The 18,761-nt window shown below is 39.1% G+C and overlaps 1 protein-coding gene across 1 annotated transcript in view; it reads right to left on the reverse strand.

Moving 5' to 3' along the window:
* Window positions 1-3,425: 3,425 nt before the first annotated feature.
* BARD1 (BRCA1 associated RING domain 1) overlaps window positions 3,426-18,761 on the reverse strand; it is an 87,466-nt gene continuing 72,130 nt past the window's right edge. The window contains exons 10-11 of the mRNA XM_062191205.1: window positions 7,425-7,522; window positions 3,426-6,452 (exon numbers count right to left, since the gene is read on the reverse strand). Coding sequence (XP_062047189.1) covers window positions 6,117-6,452; window positions 7,425-7,522 — 434 coding nt within the window. The 3' untranslated portion in view covers window positions 3,426-6,116. The remainder of the gene's footprint in view (window positions 6,453-7,424; window positions 7,523-18,761) is intronic.

The following is an 18,761-nucleotide window of genomic DNA, read 5'->3' on the forward strand; positions in this document are numbered from 1 at the left end:
TTCAGTCCCAGCTGTTGCTGGCATTGAGCAAGTGAACTAACAGATGGAAGAGTTATCTCTCTGCCTTCAAATAAAAATTTATAAAATTCAAATCACCTAGACAACTTTTTCAAATGATAGTCCTTCTTCGCACTCTCTCAGACTTTGAGAGTTCTTTCTACTTTTGTTTACCCCTCTACCTCAGTTAGGAGAGCACGGCTTCCCAGCTGGCAATCACTTCTGTTCAAAACCCCACACTTATCAACTAGCCTATGTCCTACACTTCTGGTGTACTGTGGAGGACAGAGACAAATACATAAATCCTAAAGTTATTTGACTATACTGTAGCTGATAAACCAACTTGACCAATCAGTTGTGGCTATCTGAGACAGGGGTTGAGAAAGATTCTTAGATCCTTTCTGGTCTCGAAAGCAGAGTGTAGCACAGGTATCTGGCCTAGTGAAGCAACTGGGTGCAACTGCTGGCTCTGGCTTGTGACTCCAGCTTCCTACCAATGCAGAGCCCGAGAGGCAGTAAGGGTTCTAGTAATTGGGATCCTAACAATGTCGGAGACCAGGATTGAGTTTCCAACTCTGGCTTTAGCCCTTGCCCCCTTGGCCACTAATGCATCTGGGCAATAAACCCAATGTTTATTGGATGTGTTTCCTCTCTCTGCCTCTCCAGTAAGTTTAAAAAATCAAAACCAAAAACTAGAGGGCAGTAATTGGCAATGTCTGCTAAGGTTGAGGTTGAGGTTGCAGTAATATGGAACAGATCCTACCTTCTCTTCTCCTTGTCCTAGACAAGTTCAGTAAGTTCTTCCAAGTAGACATCAGAGCACAGGCTTCCTGAGAGATAACATTTTAATAGACTTAAAGACTAGGAGGTGGTGGTGAGACTGCACTTGATTAGGCCCTGTGGGGGAGTGGCATGATCTTGGGCAAGCCAGTGAATTCCATGGCCCAGTTTGCTCATCTTAACACAAGAGCCTTCACAAGCAAAATCACATTTAAGATCTCTACCAAAAGGTCCAATGTTTCTTTTTCTGCTTAGTTTCTAAACCATAAGGGTTGAGTGTTTTAAATCTTACAGATAGTCTCATCAACTCATGAAAATCATAGCAATCAATGAAGACACACTTCTAATTTTAGAAAATGTAGGTCTGTTTAAATGTGTAGGGTGTGTACTGCATTCTGTAGAGATAATGACAGACGTTGACATAGCTTGACATTTTAAGAAATTCTGTCTTCTCATTCGACCTAAATGTATATAAAGATGCTTTTAATAGATTAATCTATAATGGAAACAATTCAAATATTAAATAGAGAAGTGATTCAGTTACATAAAGTATCATATCTTGCTGATAGGACTCTATATAACTATTTGATACTATGTATAACTTTAATTAAATGGGAAATAAGAAATGTACACGAGGTTTAATCACTCAGTTATGAAAACTATACAGCTAGTCTCCATACCTGGGTTATGTATTCATATATTGAATTGTAGAACAAAAATATTTGGAAAAAAAGACTGTTTTTGTACTGAAAATCTACAGGTTTTTTTTTTTTTCTTGTCATTCCATAAATAACTTACATAGGTATTACAAGTAATGTGGAGATGTTATATAGTACATGGGAGGCTGTATGTAGGCTCTATGTGAGATTACACCATTTCCTGTAAGGAACATGAGTATCCTCAGATTTTAGTCCAAAGTGGGTCCTGGAACCAATACTCTGTGGTTACTAAGGGATGATGGTCTATGTGTGTGCTTAAACAGAAAAAAGGCCTAACATGTTAATAGCTGTTGTTCCTCAATTGTGATTAACTTAACGTTTCTATGGCCCAACTGAAAACTTAAAGAGTTGTGGGGACAATTTGTAAATAGAAGCACATGTACCCTTGTATCAGCTTTCAGTTTTCAACACTACAAAGGATACACAAAACAATTAATTGGTTTATGGTCCATAAACTTGTGTTTTGTAGTCTACAAAGTTTCTACCATAACTATGTAATGCTTCTGCCAGAAGACTTATTTAAAAACTCAAACTCAGGAAAATTCTTCCCTATTTCTTTCATTGCAGAATTTTTAGGCAACATGTTTTTAGTCAGAAGGCAATTGGGGGATTGTTTTGCTGCAAACTTGTAGTATTAATAAAGAAAACTAAGTAGTCTCGCAAAAGATAACTTTTTTTTTTTTCTAAGAAGATGTGTAAATTTACCCCAGGAGCACTTTCAGGAGCTCAAGCTAAGGTGACTATGTAAGGTCTAAAATGCAACACTGGCCGGAGCCACGGCTCACTTGGCTAATCCTCCGCCTACAGCGCCAGCACCCCGGGTTCTGGTCCTGGTTGGGGTGCCAATTTCTGTCCCGGTTGCCCCTCTTCCAGTCCAGCTCTCTGTTGTGGCCCGGGAAGGCAGTGGAGGATGGCCCAAGTGTTTGGCCCTGCACCCGCATGGGAGACCAGGAAGAAACACCTGGCTCCTGGCTTCGGACTGGCGCTGTGCGCCGGCTGTAGCAACCATTTGGGGGGTGAACCAACATAAGGAAGACCTTTCTCTCTGTATCTCTCTCTCACTGTCTAACTCTGCCTGTCAAAAAAAAACTAAATAAATAAAATGCAATACTGACAGAAATCTGACCAGCACTTTCCAAGGTGTACAACTTAAGTGTGGAGGCCTAAGCTGTGCTGGTATCCACAGTAAATACATCCAGAGGATGAAAGGTGAACAAAAGTTTAGCTGAGTCATCAGGAGAAGCTATACAGATGGGAAAACTCCAGCAGTGCAGACAGGAGAGAGAGAAATCAGAGATGAGAAATGAGGCCGGCCGGCCAGATTCTAGGTGTTCTTAGGGCTAATATCAGTACAGCCAAGACAGGAGGATGCCTGTTGTTGAACTGAGGGGTGGTGGGTGAGAGGTGGTATGGGGAGGGGAGAGACAACAGTGAGAACTATTCAGGATGGAGATGAGCTGTGCTACCAAAGCCACCTTTCCAGGCTCTTCTTTCAGAGTCATCTCTGAAGCACCCGGCTCACAGTGGTCCCAGAAGGTGGTCCTGGGAGAGGCTGTGGTGGACTCAGTTCTTTTGTACATGCTTTCCTCCATGGGAAACGGACAGCATTCCTCCCCACGTCCTTTATTAATGAAGACACAGGCTAGATAAGCTAGTTCAGGGATGTTAAACTAGCCCAGGTGTGACTTCAAGTCTGTGGACACGAATCCCCCTCCTGCGAGCTAGTCATTAACCCTTTAAGACAGGTCGAAGTCAGAGCAGGCCAGAGCTTTTCCTACTGCTGCCACATCACATTTCTAATAGAAACTTACAGATATCAAAAGGTTGCTTTGTATCTTACAAAGCTACACAAATAAACAACAATCCCTAATTTCAAAGAATATGTAGTGATACTAATTGACTAAAAAATAAATAGAACTCTCAACAGGATAATTTCTTAGTCTTCATTTATTAAGTAGTTGATGTATACAATGTCGAAAAAATATAACTTACCAAGGCATATACCAAGACCACAAATTGTAGTTCAAGCCACCTCCAAAGAAAATAGCAACTTTTAATTATTGAGTAAAATAAGCATACTTTTCTGCTATTTTGTATGTTCTGGTTAGGGAATGAAATGGGCATTTGGACTACAAGGAGGTCCACGAGCCATCAGGACACATTTAACCCCTTCTCTACACTAACCACGGAGGCAGCAACAGTCCACGTGGCTTCCTCTTCCCTGAATCTTCTCGTTCCCAGAGGAAACATCAGACCTCCCAGGACATTCTTCTTCTATGAAGACATCACCTAACTATCAGTTCACAGAGTGGGCTCAACGGAAATTGGGACAGGTGACATAAACAGCAAATTCTATTTAGTGAAATTCAAGAATCTCTTAGGTAAATCACTAAAACTCTCTTGCACTGCACATTTGTCCTTACTTTATTCATAAAGCTAATATATTTCCTTGCTTGTTTCTATTTTTCAGCAATTAAGAAAAAACAAATTAGATGTGATAAAGTATTAGAGATAAATAGCTACAAAGCTACAGCTATCAAGAAGGGAAAAAAAAAAAAAGGGAAGAAAGCTGCCAAGTGCAGACACCAAAAAAAAGTCATGTGAAATACAAGGGTCCTTTATATGGAATAAAAGATGCTTATTTGGTGCAAAGATTGAAATCTCAGGCTGGCACTGAGGTGCACAGGGTTCAGCTGTTGTATGTTATGCTGGCATCCCATAATGGAGCCCTGGATCAACAGCTGGTTGCTCCACTTCAGATTCAGTTGCCTACTAATGCACTTGGGAAGGCACTGAAAGATGACTCAAGTGCTTGGGCCCCTGCCACTCACACGAGATCCTTATTGAATTCTGGGTTCCTGGCTTTGGCTTGGGCTCAGCCCCAGCCATTGCAGCCGATTGGAGAGTGAACTATTAGTAGGCTAAACTTCCGCCTGTAGCACTAGCATCCCATATGGGTGCCCATTAGTGTCCCAGCTGCTCCTCTTCTAATTCAGCTCTCTGCTGATAGTCCTGGAAAGCAGCAATGGAAGATGGCCCAAGTGCATGAGCCCCTAAACCCATGTGGGAGACTTGGTTAAAACTCCTGGATCTTGGCTTCAGATCAGCCCAGCTCTGGCCTTCAAGGTCATTTGAGGAGTGAATCAGCAGATGGAAGACTTTTCTCTGTTTCTCCCTCCCTCCATCTGTGACTCTACCTCTCAAATAAATAAATATTTAAAAAGAGAAAAAATTTAAGAAAGAGAAAAGCTTATAGATCTCTGACCTTAATAGAACCAGGATGGAATCACTGTGTGATTCTTTAAATATGATTCCAACTATCAAAGCCACATTATAAGCAGAACAATTTAAGCTTATAAAGTATCTACCTTATTTTAGAAATATTTTTATTCAAAATTAATATAAAAAGTATTAATGTTAAAAAGATAGGGCTTTTGTTAGTGGAAAGATTTCTTCACAAGTCTAGTTTCATCCCTTAAGAACAGAGTAAATCACTTTTACAAAAGAAACATACATATGGAAACACCAATAAATTTAATTATTTATGTCAAATAAAAAGGAAGCGTGAATCTATGATTGAAATAAAATTAATTACAAGTGTATCTATACAGGAAATACAAACTACAGTTTCAAGAGTTTAACGCAAATCAGCTACTGTCACAAAACAGTATTTAAAGAAACCAAAAATAATTCTGCTTAACAGTGGGGTAGGGAAGGAAGAAAAGCATAAGGAGGGAGAGTGCTAAACCAATAAAACAAATAAGGCAGGTAAGCAGGAAACCCCAAATATATTTTTACAAACAGGGATTCAGACCTGTCTAGGAATGGGACCAATGAGGTAAAATAAAGTGATTTAAATCAGTATCAATAAAAGTGACTACTAAAGTTCCAGAGTCTTGAACTGTTTAACCTGGACATTATCTAGTTCCTCAGATTTGCTTGTTACTACAGTGTTCATCCTTCACCATTAGAATGAAATCTGGGACAAATACATGTCCAGTCCTAGAGAGTGCTTCAGAGCTCAACCAGCTTGGAAGGTCAAGGTCAGAAGCATATTACTTTGCTCACATAATATTTTTGTTGATACGGAAAAATAATATATCAAAGAAGGAATTCAAGTAAAATGTATTTTTAAAGGATCAGTATAAAACACAACGTAAGAAGGAACAGTTCTGTCTGGTGCACATTCAGATCAGATCCTCTTCTCATTACAATAAAGTTAGAGTAAACTATTTAACAACATTCCTGGTTTACTAAAGGATGGAAAGTATTTTTGCTGGTGGCAAGTGTGAATTTTTTTCACTAAAGAGTATTAAGAGGCTGAAACAGTAACACTACCACTTGTATATTTAACCAGGCCTCTGATACCTTCTCACTAATCCTGGCTGATAATATGAATAACAGATGTGATGAATCAAAAATCATGTGCCAGTTTTAAAAAGAAAAATCCAATTAAGCAACATTAGCATCTACAAGGTAAATAGAGTGAATTCTTAATCTGTTTAATTCAAAGAATAAAAAATTTGAATGACATTACCTATTTGTAAAAATGTGACTGATCAATGGTTGGGTTCTCACAAACTATGCAAGTTCACTATCCAATGCTCACAGGTGTAATATTCAACTGTCAAGAGGAAGCAACTCAAAGGCCATCACACAGCCTATAAACCAGCTTGATGGAGCCATCCAGACTTTGCCCTGCCGAATCCTTTCTGGGTGATAATGAGGGGAGAAATCCTCATAGATGATATACTGTGTGCAAAAGCGCTGATCAGAATCAGGTTGGGCATGGTATGCAACTGTGTTGATAGTTTGAGTCACATCACTGTCTGGCTTGGGTCTTCTACTGAGAATCTGCCCCCCTGCTGCAGTGACAAGCTTAATAAGATTGTCTTTTGGAAGGTGTTTGAAGGTTCCTCCAAAATAGAAGTAGCATCCATCAAACAGTCTTGGCAACTGAAATCAGAAAAAAAAAAAATTTAGAGTGGATTAAAATATCCCAAAACACTGCCAATGAATAAAGGAAATAAAAACAATAGTTATGAGCAGTTAAGAAGCTACTTAATGATTAATGAGCAAAGCTGTATTTTAGACAAAGAAAAATACTCAAAGGGCCTCTAGCCACAATTTTTTTCCTTATTCTAATTTTTTGAAATCATCTTCGTTCCATTTTAGTCTCCTAAAATTTTAAGTATCCTTTGCATTAAAAGGATTAAAACTGTTAATCAAACTTCAATTATCAGGAATTTCTTGAATCTCTGAAATACAATTGAAGAATACCAGGTTAAACTTCATTAAATCACAAAAGTAACAGCTTTTCCACAAGCCTTTGGTTGCTTCTGGCCATCCACATTCACCCAACCTAAGGTCTCTGTGGCAGCCACTGGGGGTGGGGGTGAGGTGTATTAATGGTTCCAGAGATAAATGCATTGGGGCACAACAGATTAGGAAGCTATGGGTAAGGATACAATTGGCTATGAAACACACTTCAGTGTACTACTTAATGAGAAAATAAAATTTCCTAACTTCCTTCTGTGAATTTTTTGTTATTTCTGATACAGACACATCAACACAATAATTGAATATTATCCATTAAAAGTGCAATGTGGCAATAAAGACATATGCTAACTAAATCTGAGCAATGTTGTAAGACTTCTTTCAAGCTACTTCCTGTATCTGGGATATACCTCAGCTTCTGAAAGGTTTATGAGAATGCTCAAGATGCCAAAAATCCATTAGCAGTATGAAATGATGGCCTTTTGGATTTTACTGCTCACTGCAATCTCTCAGAACCAAGTGCTTGAAATAAGCACAATTAAAATTTTAATCAGTCCCACATACTTGTAGAAAGGGCAGAAGATTTTCCTGATGATGATAACAACATTAAGTCATAATAACTACAATGAAAACTATGTCAAAAGAAAATACCAGTTGTTCTCGGTTGAGCCTGCTTCTTTGTGGTCCATCAGGAACTTCATATTTTTCTTCCTGCTCACAAGTTTTACTTTGTAGACAAGCTTTTACCCCTGGCCGAAAAAAAAAAAAAAAAAAAAAAAAAAAGACACACACAAAAAAGGGATACAAGCAAAATTTAGTATCAAATGAGCATTATTTCTCTTTCATTGAAATTAGGCAATTTACCTAAGAGGTTTTTCTCTTTCATGGCTGCTATATAAGTTCATTCTGAAACAGAAACAGGAACCTTACTTATGGCAAAACAAACTATAATAAAATTGGTCTTCCATTCAAAGAACATATAAGAAATCTTTCTGGGAATTAAGTAAGTGGAGTTAGTCCTAAACATTAACTAATTTTAATCTCCTGAAAAATCTAAATCAATACACTTTCAAATGCAAGAATAAAAGTCTACATTTTTACTTACAGCAATTACACCAATAAAGGTGAATATACAGTCTACCATTCAGTCTACTCTACAATAACCTGAACTGCACATTTATCACCTGCATTGTTCATTTTGACAAGTCAGGTCTGAACTCCTAGAAATGATCTGATATTAAGGAAAGTGCTTTCGTGCACAGCCAGCCACATAACATTATTAAGTAGAGCCTGCAACACGTTTGGTACTTAACAGGTACACACTTAAAGTTGCTAGTCTACAGATGATTCAGCTTGGCTTCAAAGGAAAAAGGAACATTCTTCTGCTAGTTTGGATAAGTGTGTTCACAGTTTTGGTTTAAAAAGCAAGAGTAAGGGTGGGCGCTGTGGTGTAACAGGTAAAGCCACCACCTGCATGCTGGCATCCAATATGGGCACCAGTTCGTGTCCCGGCAGCTCAACTTCCAATCCAGCTCTCTTCTATTGCCTGGGAAAGCAGTGGCTCCTTGGCTTCGGACTGGCATAGCTCCAGCTGTTGCAGCCAATTGGTGAGTGAACCAGTGGTTGGAAGATCTCTCTCTCTCTCTGCCTCTACTCTCTTTTTGTAACTCTGACTTTCAAATAAATAAATAAATATTTAAAAACAATAATAAAAAAAAGCAAGAGTGACAGGGATAGCTCAGCCTGATACCATTTTAAAGTCATTCCATTAACTGGTTCCTGATCAGGGAAGCTCTATGAACAGCCATTAGCTAGCAGCCAGCACCAACTGCCTGCTTAAGCTCTAGAAATCATATGAGCCCTCAGGAATGCCCAGGACCAATCATGGGTAGGGTGACAGTCAATTTAACAAAGAGGCCTCACCCTGAGATACTGACTGTCATCATCACTGATAAGACTTGGTGGCTCCCAAGTACTTGCTTTGAAATAATTAAAGTTTTAAGCTTCAATTTCCTTGCCTATAGAAAGAAAAAGGAAAATAACAATACCACCTGAGTCACAAGGACTTCTGCAGATAAAATGCCAAGAAGTGTTCTAGAAAATGGATACTATGATCAATTATTTCCATTCTAAAAACACTGAGATGTTGCTCAAAAATGTCAGTTTAATCACTGAGAAAACTCCATGAGAGTAGGAACCATACATTATTCACTTACATATTCTTCAGCATCTAGCATACTTTCCCAAGGAACACAAGCTTAATAGCAAAGGTTATTGGCAAAGTTGTAATAATAATTAGTGTCTTCATTGTCTATACAAAGGAAAAAGTTTTTATAAAATTCACTGAACTCCTAAGTATTTAAGAATGCCATGCAGGGAATGCATGGTAAGCCTAGTGGTCAAGGTGCTCACATTGCATATTGGCATACCTGGTTTCAATTCCTGGTTCTGGCTCATGCTTCCAGCTTCAAGTAATTGGGTTCCTACCACCGAGATGACACCTGGAATGAGCTTCCTGCTCCTGACTTCAACCCCAGCACAAACATAGCTTTTGTGGGCATTTGAGGAGTAAAGCAATGAACAAGATATCTCCTTCTTATCTTTGTCTCTTGCCTCTCAAATAAGTAAAGATTAACCAAAGAACAGAATTCTGTCCATACAAATAAAAACTATACAGCACCTGTAAGACTTCAGAGTTAAAAATCCAAATTCACAACTGTCTAAATGTAGTTTTGAATATCCAAATGTTACATCTTGCACCACTTGATATCCAATGCCTTAAAACTGAAGCAGAACAAATTTATGGCTGCATAAACATCTGCTTTCAACTGAGAATTAGACTATATGCTGGAAATACACTAACTTAATAGTATTTTGGAGAACTCTTGAAAAATACCAGTGATAAAATTCTGCCCAGCCTTTCCCTACTTAATTCAGCACTGGAATCACACAAACACAGAAAAATCACTAGTCTGTAAACTATGCATATGCCTGTACAAGGGCTCCTATATAAACTGAACCAACAGGCAATCTCCTTCAAGTACCAGAATCAGAACTGATCTGACAGAAATTGATCCTCTGTCTATGAGTAAGAAAGGGCCTCCTGACCAGTGATTATGATAGAGAGGAAAAGCTGATTCTAGGTAAGACAAAGAAAGTCTTTGTCTTCCTCAGGGTACCAGTCCACTTTAGAAGCAGAAATTGAGATAACCATTCTGAAAGTTTCTTCTCTATTATACCAAAGTGACAACATAATAAAGCTTCATCTCATGCTACATGATATATGAGTCCATCTGCAGAATCTGGAAAAGCTGCTATCTTTTGAAGAAAAAATCGTGTTTAAGCTCTATTTATTAAATGCATTTATTCCAACAATCCCACAATACTTATATTTGAAAATATATAGAATGATATAATTTAGTAGAAAAGACTAAATATCTAGTTGAAATCTTTTAATAGATCCAGAAAGTCAAGTGCAAAAACATGAGGTGAGCTTCTAAGATCACAGATAATAATGGCAAAGTTGATGCTCTCCACTCCCTAAGACAACAGTGTCCCACCTCAGTGTTCTCCCTGTATCCTAGTTATTGAGAAATACTAGGTACAACAGGAATTTTAGTCTCTATTCGTCAAAAGGGAGGTCCCACTAATTTTTTGTATTCCTAAACCTTCATTAAAATTATCTAAATGCTTATTTTATTTTTAAAAAACAAGGCCATGATTAATTTTAAATGAAATTTTATTCTTTATTTCCTACCAATTAAAACCCATTATCAAATTTTATTTTTCTAGCATATTCGCACTTATGTTTAAAGATATTAAGGACATCATTGAGACAGTTTCAAGTCTCAATATATGATGGCAAAAGAAACTTCCTACTTTTGTACAGATAGTGAAAGAACCTGATAGACTTGAATTTCTGTTACAGAGTCAATTAGGGAACAAAAGTCAAGAGTTACAGTTGAACGTGAGTAAGTTCATGGTTTTCAGATTCAGCTTTTCTGGTTCTTCCAATTTAAAAATGGCTAACTTCTTGAAGAATAACAGCTATGGGAGCAGACTGGGTTTGTTGAAGATAATAAAAAATATTTTATATTTAACATTTCTTTCAAATATGTTAAAAGCAAAAACCATTTTTCTGAATAAAAGTGTTTGAATGCAAAGTTGTTTCTGGAAACTATATAATTTTTAAAAATATTGTATCATAAATTTAAAAGAGCTAGCAATTAAATATTCTGGAAGCATTAGTGATTTAAATGTATTACGGTAGTGAGACTCAAAAATACTAGTAAGACATGAAACAGAGTTTTAGTTCCTTATATTCCTGATATTGAGCAAATATAAAAAGAAACTATTAAGTATTAAAAAAGTAGGGCCGGCACCGTGGCTCAATAGGCTAATCCTCCGCCTGTGGTGCCAGCACACCGGGTTCTAGTCCTGGTCGGGCCGCCAGATTCTGTCCCAGTTGCCCCTTTTCCAGTCCAGCTCTCTGCTGTGGCCCGGGAGTGCAGTGGAGGATGGCCCAAGTGCTTGGGCCCTGCACCCGCATGGGAGACCAGGAGAAGCACCTGGCTCCTGGCTTCGGATCAGCACGGTGCGCTGGCCGCAGCGGCCATTGTGGGGTGAACCAACGGCAAAGGAAGACCTTTCTCCCTGTCTCTCTCTCTCTCACTGTCCACTATGCCTGTCAAAAAAAAAAAAAAAAAAAAAAAAAAAAAAAAAGGTAGAATATCATTAGGAAAATACTGAGCATCAAGATGTTGTTTTATTGTTACTTCACTGGGCACAAATGAGTAGAATGTAACATTTTACTTGGCTGTGTATAAATTTATTCTTCAAATAGTTTTAAGTTCTTTTTTTTAAAAAAAAATTTATTTTATTTATTTGAAAGGCAGTTACAGGGAGGAAGAGACAAAGAGAGAGACCAGATTCTATCTGCTGGTTCACTCCCCAAGTGGCCTGGGTTAGGCCAGGGTGAAGCCAGGAGCCTGGAACACCATCCAGGTCCCCCATATAGGTGACAGGGGCCCAAGCACTTGGCCATATTCTGTTTTCCCTTTAAGTCCTATAAGCAAAACTCAGGGTCAACATTGTGGCACAGCAGATAAGGCAGCCACCTGCGACACTGGCATCCACTTCCAATCCAGTTCCCTGCTAATTTACCTGGGAAAACAGCAGAAGATGGCCCAGGTACTTGGTTTCCTGTACTTATGTCAGAGACCTGTAAGAAGTTTCTGGTTTTGGTCTGGCCCAGCCTACCCCCAGCCTTTGCTGCCATCTGGAAAGTAAACCAGAGGATGGAAGATCTCTGTCTCTCCTTCTTTCTCCATAACTATGCATCTCAAAATCTTCAAAAGACAAAACTCATTTATCATATTTTCAGTAGTGAAAAATAGAGCAGTTGTAAATATTGTGAAACATTTATACCCTGAGCAGAATGTATCACAATGTGATTATATATACCCTGTGTAGTGCTCTGAAAACTTTAATTTCCTTAAGTTTAAAATAAAATACCCATTGGGATGGATGTTTGACCTATCAACTGAGACACTTGTACCCCAAATCAGAGTGCCTGGGTTCAATTCTTGGCTCCAACTTCTAATTTCACCTTCCCATCAATGGAGATCCTGGGAGGCAGCAGGTGATAAATAATTGAGTCCATACCACCCACATGGGAAACCTGATCTGAGTTCCAATGTCCTGGCTTTGTTTCTGACCCAGGTCCAGTCATTGTGGGCATCTGGGGAGTGAACCAATAGATGGAGTCTCTTTATCTTTTTCTCTTTCAAAAACAAAGTATTCATTATCGTAAAGCTAACTGAAGGAACTTAATACATTTTTAAAAGGCTAGAAAACCAATGGTAAAATCATACACAAGTACTTTTTGGTAAAAGAGAGAAGAAAAAAATTCTCTAAAGTCTAATTTATTCCATTTTCTTTTTACTTTTTTATCTTTAAATGACTAAGCATGTAATCATTTGTTCTAAGGAAAGACCGTCTTAAAAATGACTATGGTAACAGCTGCTATCTGTAATCTAAGTACCTGTATCTTTCCCCAAATCCAGCAAGACTGGGACAAAGTTTGTTACTGGCAAGTCATGTTCTATAGAGACATGAACACTAAGTTCATGAATACTGATCTATCGATCTGAAAGGAAATACAGGGTTGGGCTCCTGTGAGCATTTTGTTAACTGATCCATATTAACCTCTCTTTTGTTTCTTTATGTTTATTTATCTTAAATAAAAGGTACTTTATTTAGTATATATTGTTGATTCATTAGCATTAAATTTGGGGCCAACAGCACAACTTAGACCTTAACAAAGCTCAAGGAACAGAAGGACTTTCTCCAAAAGCCACATCATAGTTTTCTTGAGCTCAGGGACTCTAGACAGACATTTAGAGGTCATTTTAAACAGTAAAATCACCAACAAAAATGCAAAAACGTGGCTCTGACAGGTCCTGAACACTCACTCACAGGATGAGAGCTGAAAAAGGGAAGCAGGGTATCACCCAGTTTCACCTCAGCTGTGAACACAAATTCTTTGTGCAACACAAATTATTTGCTACTTTGCACATGCCTACAAAAGCTTCAATACAGACTCTGGGGATTACAAAAAACTTTTAGCAAGTAAGCAAAATCACAAATACAGAACTCACAAACAATGAGGATTTACTATGTTTTATTTCCATTTCAAGGAAGGGAACTGGAATGCAAAGAAGTTAACTTGCTTAAAATCACTGAGCTATTAAATAGCAGAAAGGGAATTTGACTCCTTCAGTTTACTTTTCTAAAGCCTATGCATTGTACACTAAAATACAACACTCTGGTATATAAGATAAATTTTAGGTCTGTGAGGCATGAATATGTCAAATATTTTCAGGAGATGATGCTTAATATATAATGGTCAAAAGTTTTAACAACTAAATATTCATCACTACAGAATCAGAGCTTTGTCTAGATGCTGACTTCTCTTAATTTGGGGCTGTTAATGTATATTCAGATCCAACACTCATGCCCGAGATAGCTGTAATCCCCTATTCCCGCAATTCTTAATTCTTAGTTTTGCCTATGCTTCCATTCAATTACAAAGGTACTTCAAAAAGTTCATGGAAAAAGGAATTAAAAGGAAAGTTTATTGTGGTGCAATTTGACATCCACACATAGCTTTACATAATATGCTTTTACCATAACCCTCCCTTTATTTTTAAGAGTTATTTATTTGAGAGCCAGAGTTACACAGAGACAGGGAGAGACAGATCTTCCACCTGCTTGTTCATTCCCCAGATGGTCACAACAACCTGGGCTGGGCCAGGCCAAAGCCAGGATCCAGGAACTTCATCCAGGTCTCCCACATGGGTGGCAGGAGCCCAGAGACTTAGGCCACCTTTTGTTGCTTTCCCAGGTGCACCAGCAGGGAGCTGGATTGGAAGTGGAACAGCTGGGACTCGAACTAGTGCCCATATGGGATGTTGGCACTATAAGCAGCAGTTAAAACCACTACGCTATCGTGCTGGCCCCAGCATAAACTGTTTTAAAAAAAGACTTATTTGAAAGGTGAAGTGACAGAGAATGAGGAAGAAACAGAGGTATATCTTCCATCCACTAGTTTATTCCCTAAATGCTTGCAATAGCCAGGGTTGGGCCAGGTAGATGTTGGGACCCAGGAACTCACATGTGGGTCCTCATGTGGGTGACAGGGATCCAAGTACTTGGAGCACATCATTTGCTGCCTTAGCAGGCCCATCGGCAGGAAGCTAGATTGGAAGTGTAGGAAATGAGACTGAAAACTGGCACTGTGACATGGGATGCAAGCATCCCAAGTGGTGGCTTAACCTGCAGTAAAACAAGTCTGGCCCTTCCATGAACTTTTTGAAGATGCTCACATCCCCTACCACACACACCTTTCATTACAATAATCATATTCACACAAGTTTCCTAAGCAGAACTTCTAAATCCTACTATTCTCACTTAGAAATATTCTACACAGATTCATGGTTTTTACATAGAATTAAGTATTTTTTTAAAATATCAATTAAAAAATGCTCACTACATGAAAAACCTATTTTTCTAATGAACCTAATATTAAAATATTTTACTGTATACTGAAACTCAAATACTGTATACTGAGACTCAAAATTTCTGACTACATCAAAATATCATAGTAGAAACACTGCCAGTATGCTGGTATATCACATACAGTGTTTCCACACTAAACACCAATCCAAAAAGATAGCAGCAATCTGGTGCATTCATAGCTTTATACAAGCTCATTATTTACATGTACATTACTATTTTTATTATTTTTTTAATCACTTCGGTATGCAGTTCCCATCTTAAATCTCTTGGAGCACACATAACAGTATCTTTAGAAGAATGGCTATGCCAGCAGGAACACTGAGCACTCCAATGATTAACTACTGTGTCAGCTGAGGGGCTAATGGCTAATTACAGGCAAAAGTAAATGGCTTATTTACTTGTGGCTGCTTGTCCATTTCAGGGGTTTATGTAATGATGACTGAAGCTCACACACAGTTAACACACTAAAATGTTAACTATTGATACGGATGAATGTGCAGGTTTTTGTACACCAACAAAATTTAGCCTTAAAAGACCAGACACTAGAGTTTAACAGGTATGGCAACAAGAGAAATAAAATGGTAGATACCACCCTTGACACTTCATTGGAAGGAACCAATGCTTCTGTAATGTGAGCATGTCTCAACTTTTTTTTTTTTTTTTTTTTTGACAGGCAGAGTGGATAGTGAGAGAGAGACAGAGAGAAAGGTCTTCTTTACCGTTGGTTCACCCTCCAATGGCCGCTGCGGCCGGCGCATCTCGCTGATCCGAAGCCAGGAGCCAGGTGCTTCTCCTGGTCTCCCATGCGGGTGCAGGGCCCAAGGACTTGGGCCATCCTCCACTGCCTTCCCTGGCCATAGCAGAGTGCTGGCCTGGAAGAGGGGCAGCCGGGATAGAATCCGGCGTCCCAACCGGGACTAGAACCCGGTGTGCCAGTGCTGCAAGGCGGAGGATTAGCCTGTTATGCCATGGCGCCGGCCAGCATGCCTCAATTTATACAATGTTTGGCTCTACTGCAGCTGTTCAAGGTTTCTATAAAGGAAGGCAGAGGGGCCAGCATGGTGGTGTAGTGGTTAAAGCCACTGTCTGCGACGCCAACATCCCAAATAGGTGCTGGTTCAAGTCCTGATTGCTCCATTTCTGATCTACCTCCCTGCTGATGTGCTTGGGAAAGCAACAGAAGATAGCTCAAATGCCTGGGCCCCTACAACCATGTGGAAAACCAGGAAGAACCTTCTGACTCCTGGCTTAAGTCTGGCCCAGCCCCAGCTGTTATGGCTATTTGATTGGCAAACAAGCAGATGGAAGATCTCTGTTTCTCCCCCTTCCCCGTGTGTAACTCAGACTTTCAAATAAATAAAATAAATCTTTCTATTAAAATAAAAAAGCAGAAAACTCCATTGCTCTAATTACAATTACTAAGCTGCACAATTACATTCCTCTGATATTCTCTTATTCCTACTAATAATTTGTCAACTTCCTATGCCACCTAATCTCAAGTAAAGACTGAAAGCTTTTCTTCATGTCCCCAGAAAACTAAGGAACAGTTTCTAGGGCTATAGAAACATGTTGGAATGTTGACACTGCATTTTATTAAAGTTGTCACAGCATAGGAAATCATAAGAATTTCTTGAAAGTTGAGAGTGACAGCTACTCCTAAGGTTGCAACTTGAATGCCTACATGGGCTGAAGAGATTACAGAAGCCCTAAAAGATTTAAGTGGCTTTTCCAATGATACAACTGGACCAAAACTAAACCAGCTTCTGATTCCTAGGTCAGTCTTTTAAAAACCCTTTACCTAGCTGTAAAAACAAAGCATCTAAGGAAATACCAGCCATTCTCTACTCACATTTAATATATTTTATTTTAAATTATATTACCACTTAATAGACAAATAGAATAGTTATGAGAAATTAGCCAGAGGGGATTAAGATGGTAGAGTAGGGAGAGAGTTTGCTGCTCTAGTCTAGAAGGCAGTTTTAAAAAAAGTGGAAAGTGTGCAGTCTCAGAGAAGAGTTGGGGAGAAAACAAACAGCAGAAGAAACTAAGCAAATTGGAGGGACACAGTGGAAATATGTGGAGGACAAGGACATGCACAACACAGGACCCCAGCAGCCAAGAGCCTCTGCACCAGCATTGGAGAGTGAGGTGAGACCAAACTGCAGCAGCCCAGGCCACTGGAGAAAAAGCTGCCGAAAGAGCCTAGAGGGAATCTGGCTTGGAGCCCCATGGGGGATAGTGTCCCTGTAAGGATAGTGTACCTGCAAAACTGGAGGAGAAAGAACAAAGTGGGGGCACATTTTCTCTCTCCCCAGTCACCTTGCAATTGCATCCTGTAACAAGCTGACAGAGACCAGGCGCCATTTTGGACATTTGGAACAGCTGCGCTAGCTTGTGTCTGAACCCAGCAAACAGCCAAGTAGAGTCTCCTGAGTCTGGTGAGGAGAACAGGCAGGGGGCTGGGTGCTCGTGACTATGGGAAGCTTGTGTGTGGGGGCTGTGAAAACAAAGAGGCTATGTGGGAGTACTCAGGGTATGGCTAGAACTTTGGGCAGTCGCTGTGCGAGATTCCACACAATCAGGGCTCTCTGGTTACCTGGTGAGGGACGTTGCTGGGGAATCTGAGCTTACACTGAGGACTGTACAGAGCCTTTGTGAGGTCCTTGTGGCAGAGCAGATGAATAATATACCCACTGGAGGTAGTGCCCAGGCACTGGTCTCATTTGAGGAGAGGAGCTCAGCTGAGTCTATGCTAACAAATAAGAACAACCCTCCCCTATGATAAAAAAAAACAAAACTAAGAGATTCACCAGGCCAAACCTGGGTGTGTCATCTCAGACATGCCCTTCACCCTGGAGCACTGATCAGTTCTTTGGCCATACTTACCACACACCTCTAGGTATGCCCTGAAAACAGACACTCCACTAATTCTCATATAGTCCAAAGATAAAATACACCACAGCAAAAAAATCAAAGAAGAAACCAGCAAATGCTGAATAACAAAACCACGATTTCAAGAAACAAGAATAAGGAAAGCAACATGATGCCCCTAAAAGAACACAGCACTTCAATACTAGATTGTGAAGATGATGAGATTGAAGAAATGCCAGAAATGGATTTAAAAAATTGATCATACAATTAGTTAGAAGTAAGCAAATGCAAATTCCTGAACTAATGATATCTACACATATCAAGAAAGAAAATCTCTCCCATGAAATTGAGATGAAGAATTGGACTTAAGAGATGTCTACAGAACTTTTCATCTTACAGTTGCAGAATATACATTCTTTTCAGCAGTGGATGGAACTTTCTCTAGGATTGACCACAAACTAGGTCATAAAGGAAGTCTCAGCAAATTCTAAGAAATCGAAATCATGCCATGCATCTTCTCTCACCACAATGTAATGAATCTGGAAATAAGCAACTCAGGAATCTGTAGAACATATGCAAACGCATGGAGACTGAACAACATGCTCCTGATAGAACAGTGAGTCACAGAAGAAATCAAGAGAAAACAAAAAATTTCTGGATAAGATGACAATACAACATATCAAAACTTATGGGATATAGCAAAAGCAGTGTTAAGAGGAAAGTTTATAGCAATAGGTGCCTACATCAAGAAATTGGAAAGGCACCAAATAAGTGAGCTATCAATGCATCTCAAGGATCTAGAAAAACACAACAAACCCAACCCAAAACTAGGGGGAGAAAAGAAATAATTAGAGAAGAAATCAACAAAATTGAAACAAAAAAAAATACAAAAGATCAGCAAAACAAAGAGCTAGTTTTTTAAAAAATAAACAAAACTGACACACCAATGGCTCAACTAACCAAAAGAAGGAGAGAGAAGACCCAAATCAATGAAATTAGAGGTGAAAAAGGAAATGTAACAACAGATCCTACAGAAAT

This window comes from Lepus europaeus, chromosome 1 (assembly GCF_033115175.1).
Source record: "Lepus europaeus isolate LE1 chromosome 1, mLepTim1.pri, whole genome shotgun sequence".
Classification (NCBI taxonomy): Eukaryota; Metazoa; Chordata; class Mammalia; order Lagomorpha; family Leporidae; genus Lepus; species Lepus europaeus.